We start from the raw sequence: 14,421 nt of genomic DNA, 5'->3' as shown, positions 1-14,421 counted from the left end.
AACAGGAAGAAACTTCCAGCAGAACCAGGGTCAGGGAGGGGCGGCCATCTGCTGCGAGGGGTGAGAGAAGGAAAACATGCTGTGGGAGAGAAACAGAGATTAATAACAAGTATTAGGTGTTCTGGTAACGCCTAGTGGTAAATCCCGAATAAATCTTGCCAAAGGCTATTTGAGGCAACCAAGTCTTGCATACTTTATCTTGGCATTTTATGCCAATTTTGTATTAAAAAGTGGTCAATAAAACGAATAGAACAAGAAAATAAAATAAAAGAAGTTGCTCATCACAACTTTGATGTCAAGTAAAACATACACAGATTGTCTAAAAAGCTGCACTTCTAAGAATTGATATTAAATGTCTTAAGCTTGCATTGTACCCAAGGATTCTGTAAAATATTTACATACTGTATACAAGATGTCAATACAGTGCTCAGAGGCACCAGGTTAAAAACTATTAACACCAAGATGCAGTTTACCAACATCTCTGTGCAAATTTGTGAAATAATAGTCTACTAAGGCCTATTAAGAAAGAGATCACAAAAATCACAAAAATTGAAAGTTTATTTCAAGGTAATTTCGCAGTCCAAATTAAAATCTGAAGAAATTCTCTCAGGGCATTGTGTGTTTATGTGGACGAGAGAGTCACACAGCAACAACAAAGAGCATAATGTAGTGGTTATCTCAAGCATAAAAGTATGTTTTGTTGATATAGTGCAATGTAAGAGCTTATGGAGTTTTCAGAGTCTAGACAGTCAAAAATACTCATTGTGCACACAAAAACAGATATCAATCTGGATAGTGGTTAATTCAACAAGGACACTATTGGCGTGTCCAAAACCATGGGCTGTATCCTCCTGAGGACCTGGCCTTCGTGGTCTACGTGGGCCGGGTCCTCAGAAGGTCCAATAGGCTGGACGTAAAGGCCGGACAGTCTAGCCTACAGATTTGCGCCAGCGCTGTCTCGCTGGAGTTTAATCAACTCGGCCGTCTGCTCCTTGCTGTCTAAAATATAACAGGACGATTGCGTAAATTCCCGACCATCTCACACTTCTGTTTAATCAGTTTTCTGTTTGACGTTTATTCAGCTGTGTGAAAACCCCGGAGGAACCCACCCGAGGGATTAATAAAGTTTTAATTTATCTAATCTAATCTAATGACTTTAATCCAGCCAAACTGATTTACTCCTGAACAAATAAAACACTGAAAAAAGCCAAACAATAACATTTTCAAGTTATCTAAGTGACTTATATATCAAGTTTAACCAGAGTAGCGAAAGACCGCGTTGCTCTGAAGATGATGTGCCGGGAGTTTGCCGTTCTCGGCAGCTCTAGTGACCCTCGAGCTCCCGGCGAGCTATCGAGCTGGTGGGTAACAGACGTCTTTGAAAACATCGGAGCACTTTTGCAAATATGTGATATCTTGATCTAAGGAGCTTGGAAAGAAAAGCGTCTGGACTTCTTTAAGTTACTTGAAGACGTTTCACCTCTCATCCGAGAAGCTTCTTCAATTCTAAGAGTCAAATGGTGGAGAGTCCCAGATTTAAGCCCTGTGGGAGTTTCCCCCCAAAAGAGGGACAAAGGACCCCTCATGATCCTCTAACTAATCACATGAGCCAAGGTGTGAAAACGGGTGTGGGTCACAATCAGCCAGGGTTTCGGGTGAGCTCATTGTGAAACCTAGCCCCACCCTATCATGTGATTTCCTGAGGTCAAAGAAGCCATTTATGTCCACTGTGACGCCTTAACGCCCACTCACACTCTGGGCCATCTGACCTCAGGAAATCACATGATCACTGAAATCACTGTGAGCGACCATCTTTGAACAGAGGTGGTGGCCTATGACACCAACTGTCTGCCATCTATAATCCAGTTTTGAAGGCGTCTGGGAATCGACGTTAAATCCATACTGTAGATCTGTGCAAACACAGAATACTGATTAGCAGCAATATAACAATTAATATAGCAATTAAATGAAATAGGCTGTAATTGCATGTAGCTTGCATGTATGCCGTTTTTCTTGTTTTCATAGCTCTGGTAATATGTGTTTAAACTCAGTGAGTTGTGAAGTCTTTTCTTCTTCCTCATTTTCAGTAGAAAATGCCCTTCTTTAATTATTATCAGTTCAAAGTTCAACATAAGTTGTTTTTTGGCAGAGAAAAAAAAATACATATCACCACACAAGTGATGGGTCTGCCTGGCACAGACCCACTGCTGGAACAAGACAATTCTACTACAACAGCAAAAGCAAGACGCAAGTCACCAAAGTTCTTTGTGTTACTTATGCACAAAGGAGAGAACAGTGACGAGCGCCGTTCCTTCGCTTGACCCCAGTTGCTCTCGTCTGCTCCCTCGTAGCACTGCTCTTTATTGTCGTTACATGAATATGCATACGTTCATTAACCCACGACATCTTACATAGGCATACATGTGAACAAAGAGACAAAAAACAAAAAACTTTTCTGTGTGTCATATAGGTATGTGTGTGGGTGTGTGTGTGTGGGTGTGTGTGGGGTCAAGATGTGACCCTGTGAAGACTCCCCAAAGCTGGTGCCAGGAGTCTAGCGGTCCACCTAAACAAAAGGCACTTGTACTTAAACAGATACAGAGTAGGTGTCCTCCTATACCATAAATCAGTAAGAGAAGGTACGACCTCTCTCATGACCTTAAGATGTGTGTGCATGCCAGAGTGCTCTGGGTAGCACACAGAGTCTTTGCAGACTGTTAAGGATCAGACCTCTATCATTATGCAATCGATTATAATCGACTAAGCATTTCTGAGTACATATTTCTAAGCATAAATAACAATCAACAATATAACCCTAACAACTTCTTAATAGCAATGAACTGGTCTGCATTGGTGCATCATATCTTTATTCTCTTCCCCCTCCTGCCCCCCCCTCTTTCTTAAATAGATAACTATCATATCTGATATCATATCTCACAGTACAATAATATTGAATGGGTTGCATTGTTGTATTTTGTCATGTTTCTCAGGTCTTTGTCTGAATTTCTACGAACATTATTGCTAAGGATTGTCTTATTGCATTGGAGTCACACTGGGTTAAATATGTACACTTGGGTTTTAAGGGGTATTTATTATTTTCTTCTTTTTTTTGGGTTGTATGGAAGCCCCAAACGCAATTTCATTGTTCTTGACAATGACAATAAATAAATAAATACTAAATACTAAAGCAAACACCAAGGATCTAACTAACAGTTTCAAGGTTAATACTTCATAAAATTACCCAATGAGTGTTTGTGGACACACAGTCCAGTTTTGTTCTGTTACTTGACATAAACTGCCTCATCTTTGTTTTCAAATACATCATCAAGATTTTTTTTTCATGTCCAGTTTTTAAGGACTAAAAATTCTGAAAGTAGAGGTCCAAATGGAACAAATTTTTACACCTCAATATCTTAATTAATAACAAGTGTGTGTGTGTGTGTGTGTGTGTGTGTGTGTGTGTGTGTGTGTGTGTGTGTATGTGTGTGTGTGTGTCTATTTTTAGTTTTTATTTTTTTATTTGCCAGGTAGTCATCTGATCATGCTGGAACTCAGAGTGGAACTGGGAAGAGCGGATCGAGGAGGCCAACGAGAGGAAACGCGACAAGTACCAGGAACTAGTGCAGGAGTGCAGGGGAAGGGGGTGGGAGACACTCTATGAGCGCATAGTAGTGGGTTATAAGGGCTTTGCAGGATGATCACTCTGCAAAGTCCTTGACCAGCTGGGTGTGGCTGGGGCAATGAAGAAGAGGTCCATCCAGGCTGTGAGTGAAGCGGCAGGGAAAGCCACAAGGTGGCTGTGAATTAAGAGGGCTGATCCGTGGCGATCACCCCTGGCTGCGTGTGTGATGTTGCAAGATCCAAAATGCCTAATGACCCCAGGATACATCACTAAAGATGCATGCCAGTGCATCCAGGAGATGTTTCTTGCACAATCATATCAAATGTCTCTAAACACATATGTATTGTTAACTTAAAAAATGTCCATGACCAAAAACCAACACACAGTTCTTTTGAGATAAATTTACATTCTGCTGTGCGACCAAGCTGTTGGACAAGCTGTCCGTTTGGCTGTTCTTGCTCTTCTCTCAGTCAAATCTCTTCTTGTTGTGGTTCTGCTTGCTCATTGTTTGGATGATTGCTTTGTCCTATGTTTTTTCTTCCTGTGCAACATAAAACAAGTTATTTGCTTCTCAAAATTGATCATTAACATATTATGTTGTTTGGACACTCTGGTCAACATGTGGTTAAGCTAACAAACTTACATCTTAGGTTGTGGAAAACAAGAAATATTTCAAATTAAAAGCAAGAAAGACTAAAGAGAGAAAGTATTGGTATGTTAAAGAATTCATCAGTTTTTCTTTTGAGCTGAGAGGGAGGGCCAATAAAATTCACATTGAATAGCTTTAAGCTATAGCAGATCACCAACCACTCCACGCTTCAGTTATATGAGATACATTTATATTTTTAGCACAGACTGATTTTTGAACTTTTATTTCTTGATCTATATAAAGGATCCAGATCGTTGTAAACAAAGACTCTTGTAGGTCTGATATTAGACACCTTTTGTCAAGCAGGTGTATTCATATCAATCTGATTGATGTTTATTGATGCCCAACATTTACAGATTGCATTGAGTGATGTTAGGATGAAAATTGATAGTGACTGGAGATTTTAGAAATTTTATAATACAGCAACTGTAGCCATATATTTTACATTTAGTATGAGGTAACATGGAGGTTTTTGTTTTTATATTGCATGAGAATAGCACTGATGACAACACTGATATTACCACTCAATTACATGTGGTAGTTTGTGTGTAATAAGCAGGAAGTTAATACTGTATTCATGATTACTGATTGAAACAAGCATCAGGAAGTCTTGAAGGAACTGGATTTAATTATTAGCATTTTGCCTAAGTCAGTTTAAAGGAATAATACATATTAATACATTAGATTCACGTGTGAGTGTAGAGAATCCTCTTTCACAGCATAGTTTATATCTGGATGACAATACATGATATGCTAAAAATATTTCAGATAGGAAAGAAAGTGGAAGACATGTTTAAAATGTCCAGTACACACAAATACAATGCCATGTTCTCACACTTGTCTAATTCAGGGTTGCACAGGATGAAATCCACCGTCCTGTGCAGCATTCATCATTAACTGACCTCTAAGCATCCAAAGATCCTGTCAGAGTACCTCGGTTGACCAAGTGTTTTATATTTAGTTTCATATTTCATGTTTGGGCATCATAAATCAGAAATGATCTTTTCATATTTATATCATATAATATTATATTTATATTACATTATAGTTTTTGAGTGTTGTTTATTTAATATTTGCTGACTTATGTTCTCTACTAGTTTAATTTCTACCACTCTTGAGTTTATCTTGTTGTTTGGGTTGTCTTGTGTGTTTTATGGTTCCCTTTTATGTCATTGTTTCATCTGTGTGTTCTTCATCGGTGTCTCCCAGTTAAGTCAGTCTTGTCTTCATGTTGTTTTGTCATTTTGTCTTTCTAGCCATGTCTCTCCTTCCCTCTCTCTCCCTCCATGTTTCTCCCTCTCTGCGTCCCTCGCCCTCTTGCTCATGTGTTTGTTTCATCTCCCGTACCTGTTCCCATGTTCTCGTTCTTGTGTTTCATCCTTTGTCTTTCCAGTCCATCATGTGCGTCTGTTACTGTCAGTCTTTCCTTTGCTCTATTGTCAAGTGTACGTGTCCTTGTCTGGGTCTCAGTCTGCATTCCACTTCCTGTTTTTATTTTCATGATACCTTATCTCATCTGCATTGTGTTCAGTTTGCTTCCGCTGTCTCGTTATGTTTAATTTCTTCCTGCTGTGCTCCCATGTGTTTCCACTTTCCTTATCACCCCTTTGTGTAGAGGTTGTCTCAGTCTTTCTTTATCCCTGTGCTGAGTCTCTTCTCACCTCCCCTCATGTTTCATGGTTTCCTAGTATTTTTCCCAGTTCAGGTTATTTTTGCGTTCTGATTTTTGCTTATTTCTTATCCTTGTCTGCGCTTGGATCTGCACCTCGCCTCACATGATCTGCAACAGCAGGTCTTGACAGATGTAGCCTCTCCTGCAGCAAGCAGCACCAAGCTGCTGTTTGGAAGGTCTTTGAACAACCATTTCACAGAAACAGACTGTAATATAAAAAAAAAATGCAGCATTATAATTTGTGTGTAAAGTAAAATTATTAATTTGTCTTTTTTCTTTTCTACCTAAAATAACATATTGGAATATTGGCATGCACTGGAATATTTAGATTATATTATTAGAAATAAACCACTACAAAAGTCACTGGGTGGAGCTATATTCTGAGGACACCACACCTCTGAGCCATTGGCCTATGCTGTTGAAGTTGGAGTTGAAACCAGTCCATTGGTTTATATAAACATGGATCTAGGATGCAAGTCCTCATAACATAGCTATCCACTCACAGCGAATTTCTGAGTGGCTCTTTTCTAATGATCGACATTGAATATTCCAATATGATATTTTAGAAAAAGCAAAAGAGTAGTTATTATTTTACTTTATACACAAATTATAACAGTGCCTTTTTTTAATAGGACACTGTATCTGTAAAATTGTTGCTCAAAAAACTAACAGTTACATTGTGCTTGCTTTAACATTGTTTTTTCTTTTGGATTTTTCAATATGCAAGTGGCTTGCTTGGCGTTACTTGCTGCAGGAGAGGCTGGATCTTTGGATGGTTAGAGGTCAGTCAATGACGAACGCAGCAGAGGCCTGTGGTGTTTCGACCCACAACCCTGAACTGGACAAACAGGAGAATATGGATGGCATCTTATTTTTCTGTACTGGACATTTTAAACATGTAATTTACCATATTATATATTATCATCATTATCATCATCAGGCAGTGTTGCAACCCTTATTACACAGAAACTACCACAGGTAATTGAGTGGTAATAACTTATAAATTGCCACAAATCTGTTCAGGTTTGTTCAGTTTTTTTCTTGTTGTTGTTTTTTTTATTGTGAGATGTTTTTTTTAATTAAAAGAGAAGAAAACTGTTACTTACACTTTTGCCAAAGTTTCTAGAATTTGCACCAAGCAATGACAGCAATGACAGTGATGACAGTGATGACAACCCCACCAACAATGACACCAATGGCACCGGCACTAACAGGGTTGTTAGTGTTGTCATTATCATTACCTGAAAAACACAGAATCAATATGTCAACTTTTTTTTTGTTTTTTTTTCTAACCATAGTCTTCTAAGAACACTTATCCTCCCATCAGTCTCACAGCAGCAACATATCTGCCAAATCTTATTTGCTCTGTTTATCACAGATTTATAGTGATGATAACAGCATTCAGTCACTGCCCACAACTGTGCTGAGTCTGCTAGATCAAAGAGGAGGTGACATGTATCGGACTGAAAGCCATTGATTATTTTTCTTTTTTTTTCTCTTTTTTCTTTTGTTTTTTCTTTCTTTTTTTCTTCTTTTCTTTTTTTGCTTTTTTCAAGTCTTGATTCTCTTTTCACTCCATTTCTGCTAATGCATTCCCTCTTTTACCCTCCGTGAGTATTTACCTGTAAGCAAACAAAGCCTGATCACATGTGATTTGTCAACAAAGGTCTGACTACAGTGGGCTATAAATGGAAATCCAAAAGCTTCCAATATGAATACTTTGTTCATATTTTATGGACTATTTATAAAGACTGGCACAGCATAAAGTCCAGTTCACTCATGAGCAACTGTCACTGTTGTGGGTATGTGTGAATAAAGCCATAAATAGCATTACAAAAATGGGATAATTTCCTTAGGGATTAATAAAGTATTCTGATTCTGAAACTTCCGTTGTAATAAATAAGACAACAACTGATATCTGTGAAATAGCTACAAGTCTCCAGTGGATTCAAAAAGTAAATTTATGAGAGACGGGCTCCAGCAGCTTACTGGAGCGGACATTAAATCAGAGAGTATCTTGATACTCGTATTGGCTGCTGTTGAAAATATACTGCAATTCAATGCAAAAAGCATGAGAAATGTCTTTGTTCTGCACAATGAGCTCTTTACTCACTATCTGACGACCAAGCACTGGACCAAGCTTTTATTGGCAGGCAAGACACTGAAGAGCATGCAAATTGAGGCACACTGAAAAAGGAAGTCTGGGAGAGCTAATCTGTCATAGAGCTGCAGCACACTGAACAGTATAGCAGTATATTATGAGGAACAGATTGCATTGGTGTTCTATTAGAGCCATGATTGTAACCATAACTGTCATGCAAAGCTTGAGTAGATGAGAGTATCAGAGGGAATAAGATAAGTGGATTTGTGCTGGAGCAAGCACACGTGTGCATGTTTGGTTATATGCGTGGGTGTGCATGAGTCATGTGTTTATACATCCCTCGCTTTTGTGAGTTTGAACACAAATACCTGGATAAATGTTAACATTCTAATTAATGAATATTAAGTATATTTAAAAAGTCGCTGTTAAGTGAGTACATTAACTTTCTAGATTTTTCAACAGGATTATCAGTATGTGTTTGCCACCAGGTTGAAAGCTCAGGAACTCCTCAATGAGTCTTAGTGGATCGGGCAGATTTATAGCACAGGTCCATGATGGAGGTGCTTTGCTATAACCGTATTAAACCCGGGTAGCAAGAGAAAAAGAGGGGGTTGGGCGCAATCTGATACAGGGCTTCCTCTAATCAGCCAGAGGCTCCACACTGATTATTTTTCAATAGGCTGATAACATCCAAAATAACAGTTACAAGCTCAGACAGAACGTTTTTTCTAACCGTTCTCTAAACTACCATAACAAACCAAACGGTTTGTGCAATCTTAAAAATTACAACGGTTCCTGAAAGCAGCAACATTGCTTACCTTAATGATTTTAGCGTCACACTAGAGTCAGTGTCAACAGAAACATTGACAGTAGAGTCTTGTACAGTTATTTTATTTTCAACTTTAATTTATATATTTTATCTTATTCTTCCCAGTTAAATTTACCCTTCATTCTAATTTGTGTTGTACAGTTATTTCATTTTTAACCTTAATTTATATTTTATTCCTTCCTAGTTAAATTTACCCTTTTTAATTTTTCATATTTATTTCCTATCTTATTCATAGCCTTTTCCTTTTTTGTTTTCTTTAGGTCACGAGCAGTTGTCCAAGCATTTCACTGCATATCGTACTGTGTATGACTGTGTACGTGACAAATAAAATTTGAATTTGAATTTGAATTTGCATCACAGCCGCCCAGGGTTGAGAAAGAGTAAGTGAGTGCGAAAGAGCCATACAGAAAACTGAATTTCAACCCAGATCAATGAGTAATGATGACAGGGTTTCATGGCAATAAGAACATTATGTGTTATGCCATGCTATTTTACTTTATAAATGACTCATCACCCATCACCAAATTAGAAAAAGACGAAAATAAGCAAGACAATATCCTGATTTGCATGTATTTACATATTGAAGCAACAACAAATGACTTGTCGCATACATGCAGGTTAATAAGGTTTTAAAATGGCATCATTGTAATTTAGACAGGACTCATTTTTGTTTTGTTTTTGCTTATTTTGATTTCACATCATGTTTGATGGAAAGAGAATCCAGACTTTAAATCTGAGCAGGATGACAATATTACATTCATATTTTTTTAACACAGGTACCTTGTATGGATCTTTTTGTGTTTAAATTACAGCCGTCATGATCCTGGATCTGGTCACCCAGTTTTTATGTGTTGATCATTAATATTCTGTATATCTGTGGTTCTTGTGGTTTAGGTTTTTTTTTTGTATTTATAGCTTCCTAAGTTATCTTTAGTATTTTGTGATTTGTAGTCTTTAGGTTTGGTTACTGTGCCTCCATTGTGTTCCTTGTGGTATGTCTAATCACCCTGGTCCCCATGTTTGTGTATTTCCCGTTTTACTTTGACAGTCACGTGTCTTGTGCTAGAGTATCTGGTTGTTAAGTGATGACTTATGAAGCTAGCTTAGCACAAATATAGAAACATCCTCCAAAGAGCTGCTTTTTACTTTCTTGCTTTGAGTACATTTCAGAGACTTTACTTTTTTACTTTTACTTGAGTAAAGAAGTTGAAGCCAACTCTGCTTCCTGCTGCTTCCAATAAAATAAACCCATTGTAACTTCTTATTCTGTGTGTTTCACTTCATAAGAGAATTTTTCTGACACTTTGGTCCTTTGAGCCCGATTTCAACATCTCTCCTCTTCACTTCCACCAACGCTCACCAACACCGTGCACAGGGGAGACTATATGACTCCCGATAAAGACCTCTGCCCTATCACGTGCAAAGTGCTGTTTGGGAAGGTAAGGCCGGCAGCAGGAAGGATCTATAAAACTTACAGCTTTAAACCTGACTTTCACCAGGCAGCATAGAGGGACATAGAGAACTGTGATGTACGGTGGTAACAGGCTTTGTTAATTAGTTGTGGTCAGGTTTATACAAAAAACATCCCATTTAATCACTGAGTTATAAATGAAACTGCTTTATGTATGCAACAGTATTTATAAGCTGTCAGACGAAACCTTCATGAAATCTACCATCATCATCACCTCTCACTTCCAGCCAAATCTCTGGTGACTCTCCTTTTGTGGGATGTTCACACTTGTAGAAGCCTTCGTTCTCCTTGGACACATGGATAAAGCTCAACCTTCCTTCAGACCTATTTCCAATAACAGCACCATTTCTGTAGAATGCAGTAATGAAATTGGACGTAGACTCCTTTGCATATTTTTCCTTATAGGAGCAGTTTAGTGTCACACTGTCTCCCTCAGTCAGAGGAACAGCAGGACCCTGCAGGATGACACCAGCTGAAATGCAGAGAGAGAAACTGTGGTCTCTGACTCTGGTTTTGCCCTTAGTTACAAAGTTGCAAAAATGTGTTAATTTTATTTTCTTTAATATAAACTATCTGTCATTGCAAGCTTACTTGCCACTGTGATGTTGATGGTGTTGCTGCACTCCCTGCTGTCAGACTCGCACCAGTACACTCCACTGTCTGATGGGTAGACACCTTTGATGGTGCAGGATGACCCATTTAATTGGCCCCAGGTCTCACATGAAACAGAAGACCTTGTGGAGGTGTTTCTCTTCACTGTCCAGCTGCTGAAGCTGCCTGGCACTGCACAGCTCAGAGTCACGGTTTCATAATAGAAGAAGACTGACCTGCCTGGATGGATGCTCAGAGCAGCAGCTGCAGGTTGAAAAACATAAGGTTGAGACACATCAGTTAACATGTAGTACACGCAGTGTGAGAAGATCAATGATATAGATGCTGAAACCTTTTCTGCCACTGCACAGATTCAAACCAGCGACCGTTTTGGACAAAAGTTTCCACAAACTCAACATTGCCAAGAACGACATGGTAATGTTAGGCTTTTAAGCCCCACGCCCCGCTACCAGGGGTAAAAAGGAGGAGCTCACGTTTAATCAGTTATAACACGGTGTCAGAAATATAAGTCTGGACATGTGCGGTATCCACAAAAACCTCTGAATCTCAGTTAAAATCTCATATAAACCATTTCTACAAAAACTAAACAGAACGAAAACAAGTCATGATTAAACCAACAGTTACGTAAATGTCCGCTAAACAAACAAAACCAAACAAGAAATTCTCCAGACTTGATGTAACCGGCTAAAGAAAGGTGAGTTATCTTCCAGAGATATCAACGATTCCAAACACCAAGTTTCACAACACTCTGACCAAAATTCACAAAAGAAGACCACAAAAACACATAGCGGCGCAAATGCGCTCAGACAGAAATTGGCTTACTGTTCAGATTTTGCAGTTAGCTGTTAGCCACGTGATTATCAGCAGTTTCCAAGGCTAACTAATGGCATCAGAGCCATTTCCGTCAACAACCTACATTTTAGACCCACCTACAGACACGTGACTGGATGGAGGTCACATGTAGTAATTTTGGGGCCACGTTGAGTTTGGCCTTGCAAGTTCTGATTGGTTGAAGTGACGGGAACGTGGCATCATTACTGTGATTCTATTGGCTCAAACGATTAAAAAGAGGTGTCAATCACGCAAATTTACCCAAAGAAACCAAAGTTACAGCCCCTCAGAATTTAAAGGGCCAGAGGCCAATTAAACGCTACATGCGCACGGCAGAAAAGGGCCATTGCCATGTAAATGTGTGGTTAATTCTTCAAAAAATGTATTAAAAAAACAAGCATTTTTAAGCAAAATTAATGAATTTCTGCTTAATTTTATTTTGATACCAAAATTGTAAGCACAGAGTTTGTATTGGAGGAGAAATAATCAATTAATTTTGGGCATTTCATTTTAGAGCAGGAAGCTCAGAAACCACTTTGGGGCTCAAGATTAATGATTTCTTTGAAATGTTTTATTTCCACTTTAATCTCTAATCTTAACCTTATTCCATTTCAAAAAAAAGTAATTGGTTGCACAAATTTGAATTTATTTTCGATTTTCTCAAATCTGCACTGCACATCAAAAGAATACTTTCAGGTTCAATATACATACACTTAAATCTTTTAGTAAGTGACACGGTCAGCTTTTCATGGTTGATCATGATTGACTACAACTGGTACTTTATGTCTGTCAGCACTAAAGCACTTGTTTCACAGCGTTCATCAGATTAACCAATACTCAAAAAATGGGAAAGTCCAAAGATCTGAATGAAGATCTAAGAAGTAACATACAAAGACACAGACTAAGACACGCGAGCTTGACATTGGGACAGAGGGGGAAACAGACATGGGAACAAGACAAAAAGAGAAGATGGAGACGGCGAGAGACATGATGGGCTGTGGAGAACACACATGGATGCACATGAAGGACAGATGAGACAAGGATGAAACACAAGGAGGAAAACCTGGGAACAACTAAGGGAGACAAGACACAGAGGGAGGGGGAGCGAGACACACAGAAGGCGAGCAGACACAGACATAAGTGGGGAAAGCTGTAAACTCAATGACATTAGAAGAACCAAAACTCAAACCTAAAACTTCTTAACAAAGCAAAAAATCAAACATCAACAAATATGTTAACCTAATAAAGTAACCTCAAAGAGCTGGGTCAAAGACCCAGAAACAAAACATTCTGCCAATAAGAAAGGTCAAACTTCCCATCAGAGTTATGCCTGCAGCTTGTTGTTGGCTGTCACTAATATTTGTTAAATGTTAACCAAATATTTCAACCTTTTTTTGTTTAATTTTCATTAAAGATGTAAGAACAGTTGAAGAAACCATTAAAAGCCCACAATTACCTCAACATTCACTCCCCTGATGAGTGTATGGAAACTTCTGACCATGAATGTTCAAGAAGGGTTAATTTTAGCTTCAGGGAAAACTAATCCATGTAAATATTCCACCATGTATGAAGTGATGGGAGTTAGAACAACCATGACAGCTGATGTCGCATTAACCTGTATGAGAGGAATTCAAATTCAAACTCATAAAATGCACAAAATCAGGAATCTGCCCAGCTAACAGGGGCTTAGAGACAGATTACACCCGAGGACTCAAGTCATCAGTCCATCACAGAGCTAAACGTTCACAGACAACCATCCTTACCTGTGAACAATTAAAATAACTAGTTAACCTAACAGGCATGTGTTTGGACCGTGGGAGGAAGTTAGACTACCAGGAACTCACACAGTCCAAACAAAGACACAAACTCCACTCACAAGACCCTTTAACCCTTTGGCTCTAAGCCAACACGGCTCATTTCTCAAATGATTTACAGAAGAAAAAAACAAATATGCTTTCTGATGTTCACATGTAGCAAAGTGTTTTAAAGGATTTCAAAAGGTTTTTAAAACTTTAACCATCATTTAAGAATTGACTCATTGCAAATGAGAAAAACTGTATGCAAGCTATAAATGTAAAAACAAACACAGATCTGTTGTTGACAAATATGGAATAAAAAGTCAGTTTTCTTACTGATCATGAGGCAGACTGGTGCGATCATCGTCCTGTTTTAAAGATGACTTTGTTTCTCTAAGAAAACTCTAACACATTTAAACCACATCCTGACACTGCCTGCCCACACATACACAACGCACACCCCCAAAATAACATTAAAAGAAAACCATCAAGTACCCTATGCTGGACATGCAAGACCTTTGCATTTATTTAGGCTAAGGTTGTGCATGTTATCTGTGCTAAAGTTTAACATCAAAATGTTCTGGTGTCACCTAGTGGTTAATCACCTTACTTACAACATATTTGCTTTGACGGTTGTACAGTAGTAAAAACATTCCTCTTTAATCCAAATTACATCAATAAAGGTTATTCACAGTAATCACTGTAGATAACTGCTGTGAGTTTTATATTTCCTGTTTCCAGTCAATGTTTTTTTGTATTCTTCAGCCTTATTTCACAGTTTAAAATATTCGAACTCAGGACACATGCGGCATTTCACATTCATCTTTAACCTTGTAGA

The 14,421-nt window shown here is 38.4% G+C and overlaps 1 protein-coding gene across 1 annotated transcript; it reads right to left on the bottom strand.

Moving 5' to 3' along the window:
• Nucleotides 1-7,065: 7,065 nt before the first annotated feature.
• Nucleotides 7,066-13,947, bottom strand: LOC146635553 (Fc receptor-like protein 5). Its single transcript, XM_085350178.1, has 4 exons — nucleotides 13,920-13,947; nucleotides 10,936-11,199; nucleotides 10,547-10,816; nucleotides 7,066-7,184 (listed from the first exon to the last, which is right to left on the bottom strand). The coding sequence occupies exons 1-4, from the start codon at nucleotides 13,945-13,947 to the stop codon at nucleotides 7,066-7,068; spliced, it is 681 nt and encodes a 226-aa protein (XP_085206304.1).
• Between the last annotated feature and the right edge of the window lie 474 nt (nucleotides 13,948-14,421).

Source organism: Diplotaxodon limnothrissa, linkage group LG3 (assembly GCF_057381915.1).
Source record: "Diplotaxodon limnothrissa isolate DT_005_m linkage group LG3, D_limnothrissa_male_GT1.1, whole genome shotgun sequence".
Lineage (NCBI taxonomy): Eukaryota > Metazoa > Chordata > Actinopteri > Cichliformes > Cichlidae > Diplotaxodon > Diplotaxodon limnothrissa.
Note: the sequence above shows the minus strand (reverse complement) of the source record. Positions and strands in the feature narration are given on the sequence as shown.

Bases quoted from the DNA above. Each gene is read 5' to 3' on its own strand.
- LOC146635553 (XM_085350178.1), bottom strand. From the start codon at position 13,947: ATGATCGCACCAGTCTGCCTCATGATCA. The intron at 10,817-10,935 runs GTAAGCTTGCAA...TCTGCATTTCAG, and splicing joins CATCAACATCACAGTGGCAA to CTGGTGTCATCCTGCAGGGT. The intron at 7,185-10,546 runs GTAGATTTCATG...TGTGTTTTTCAG, and splicing joins AGTGAGAGGTGATGATGATG to GTAATGATAATGACAACACT.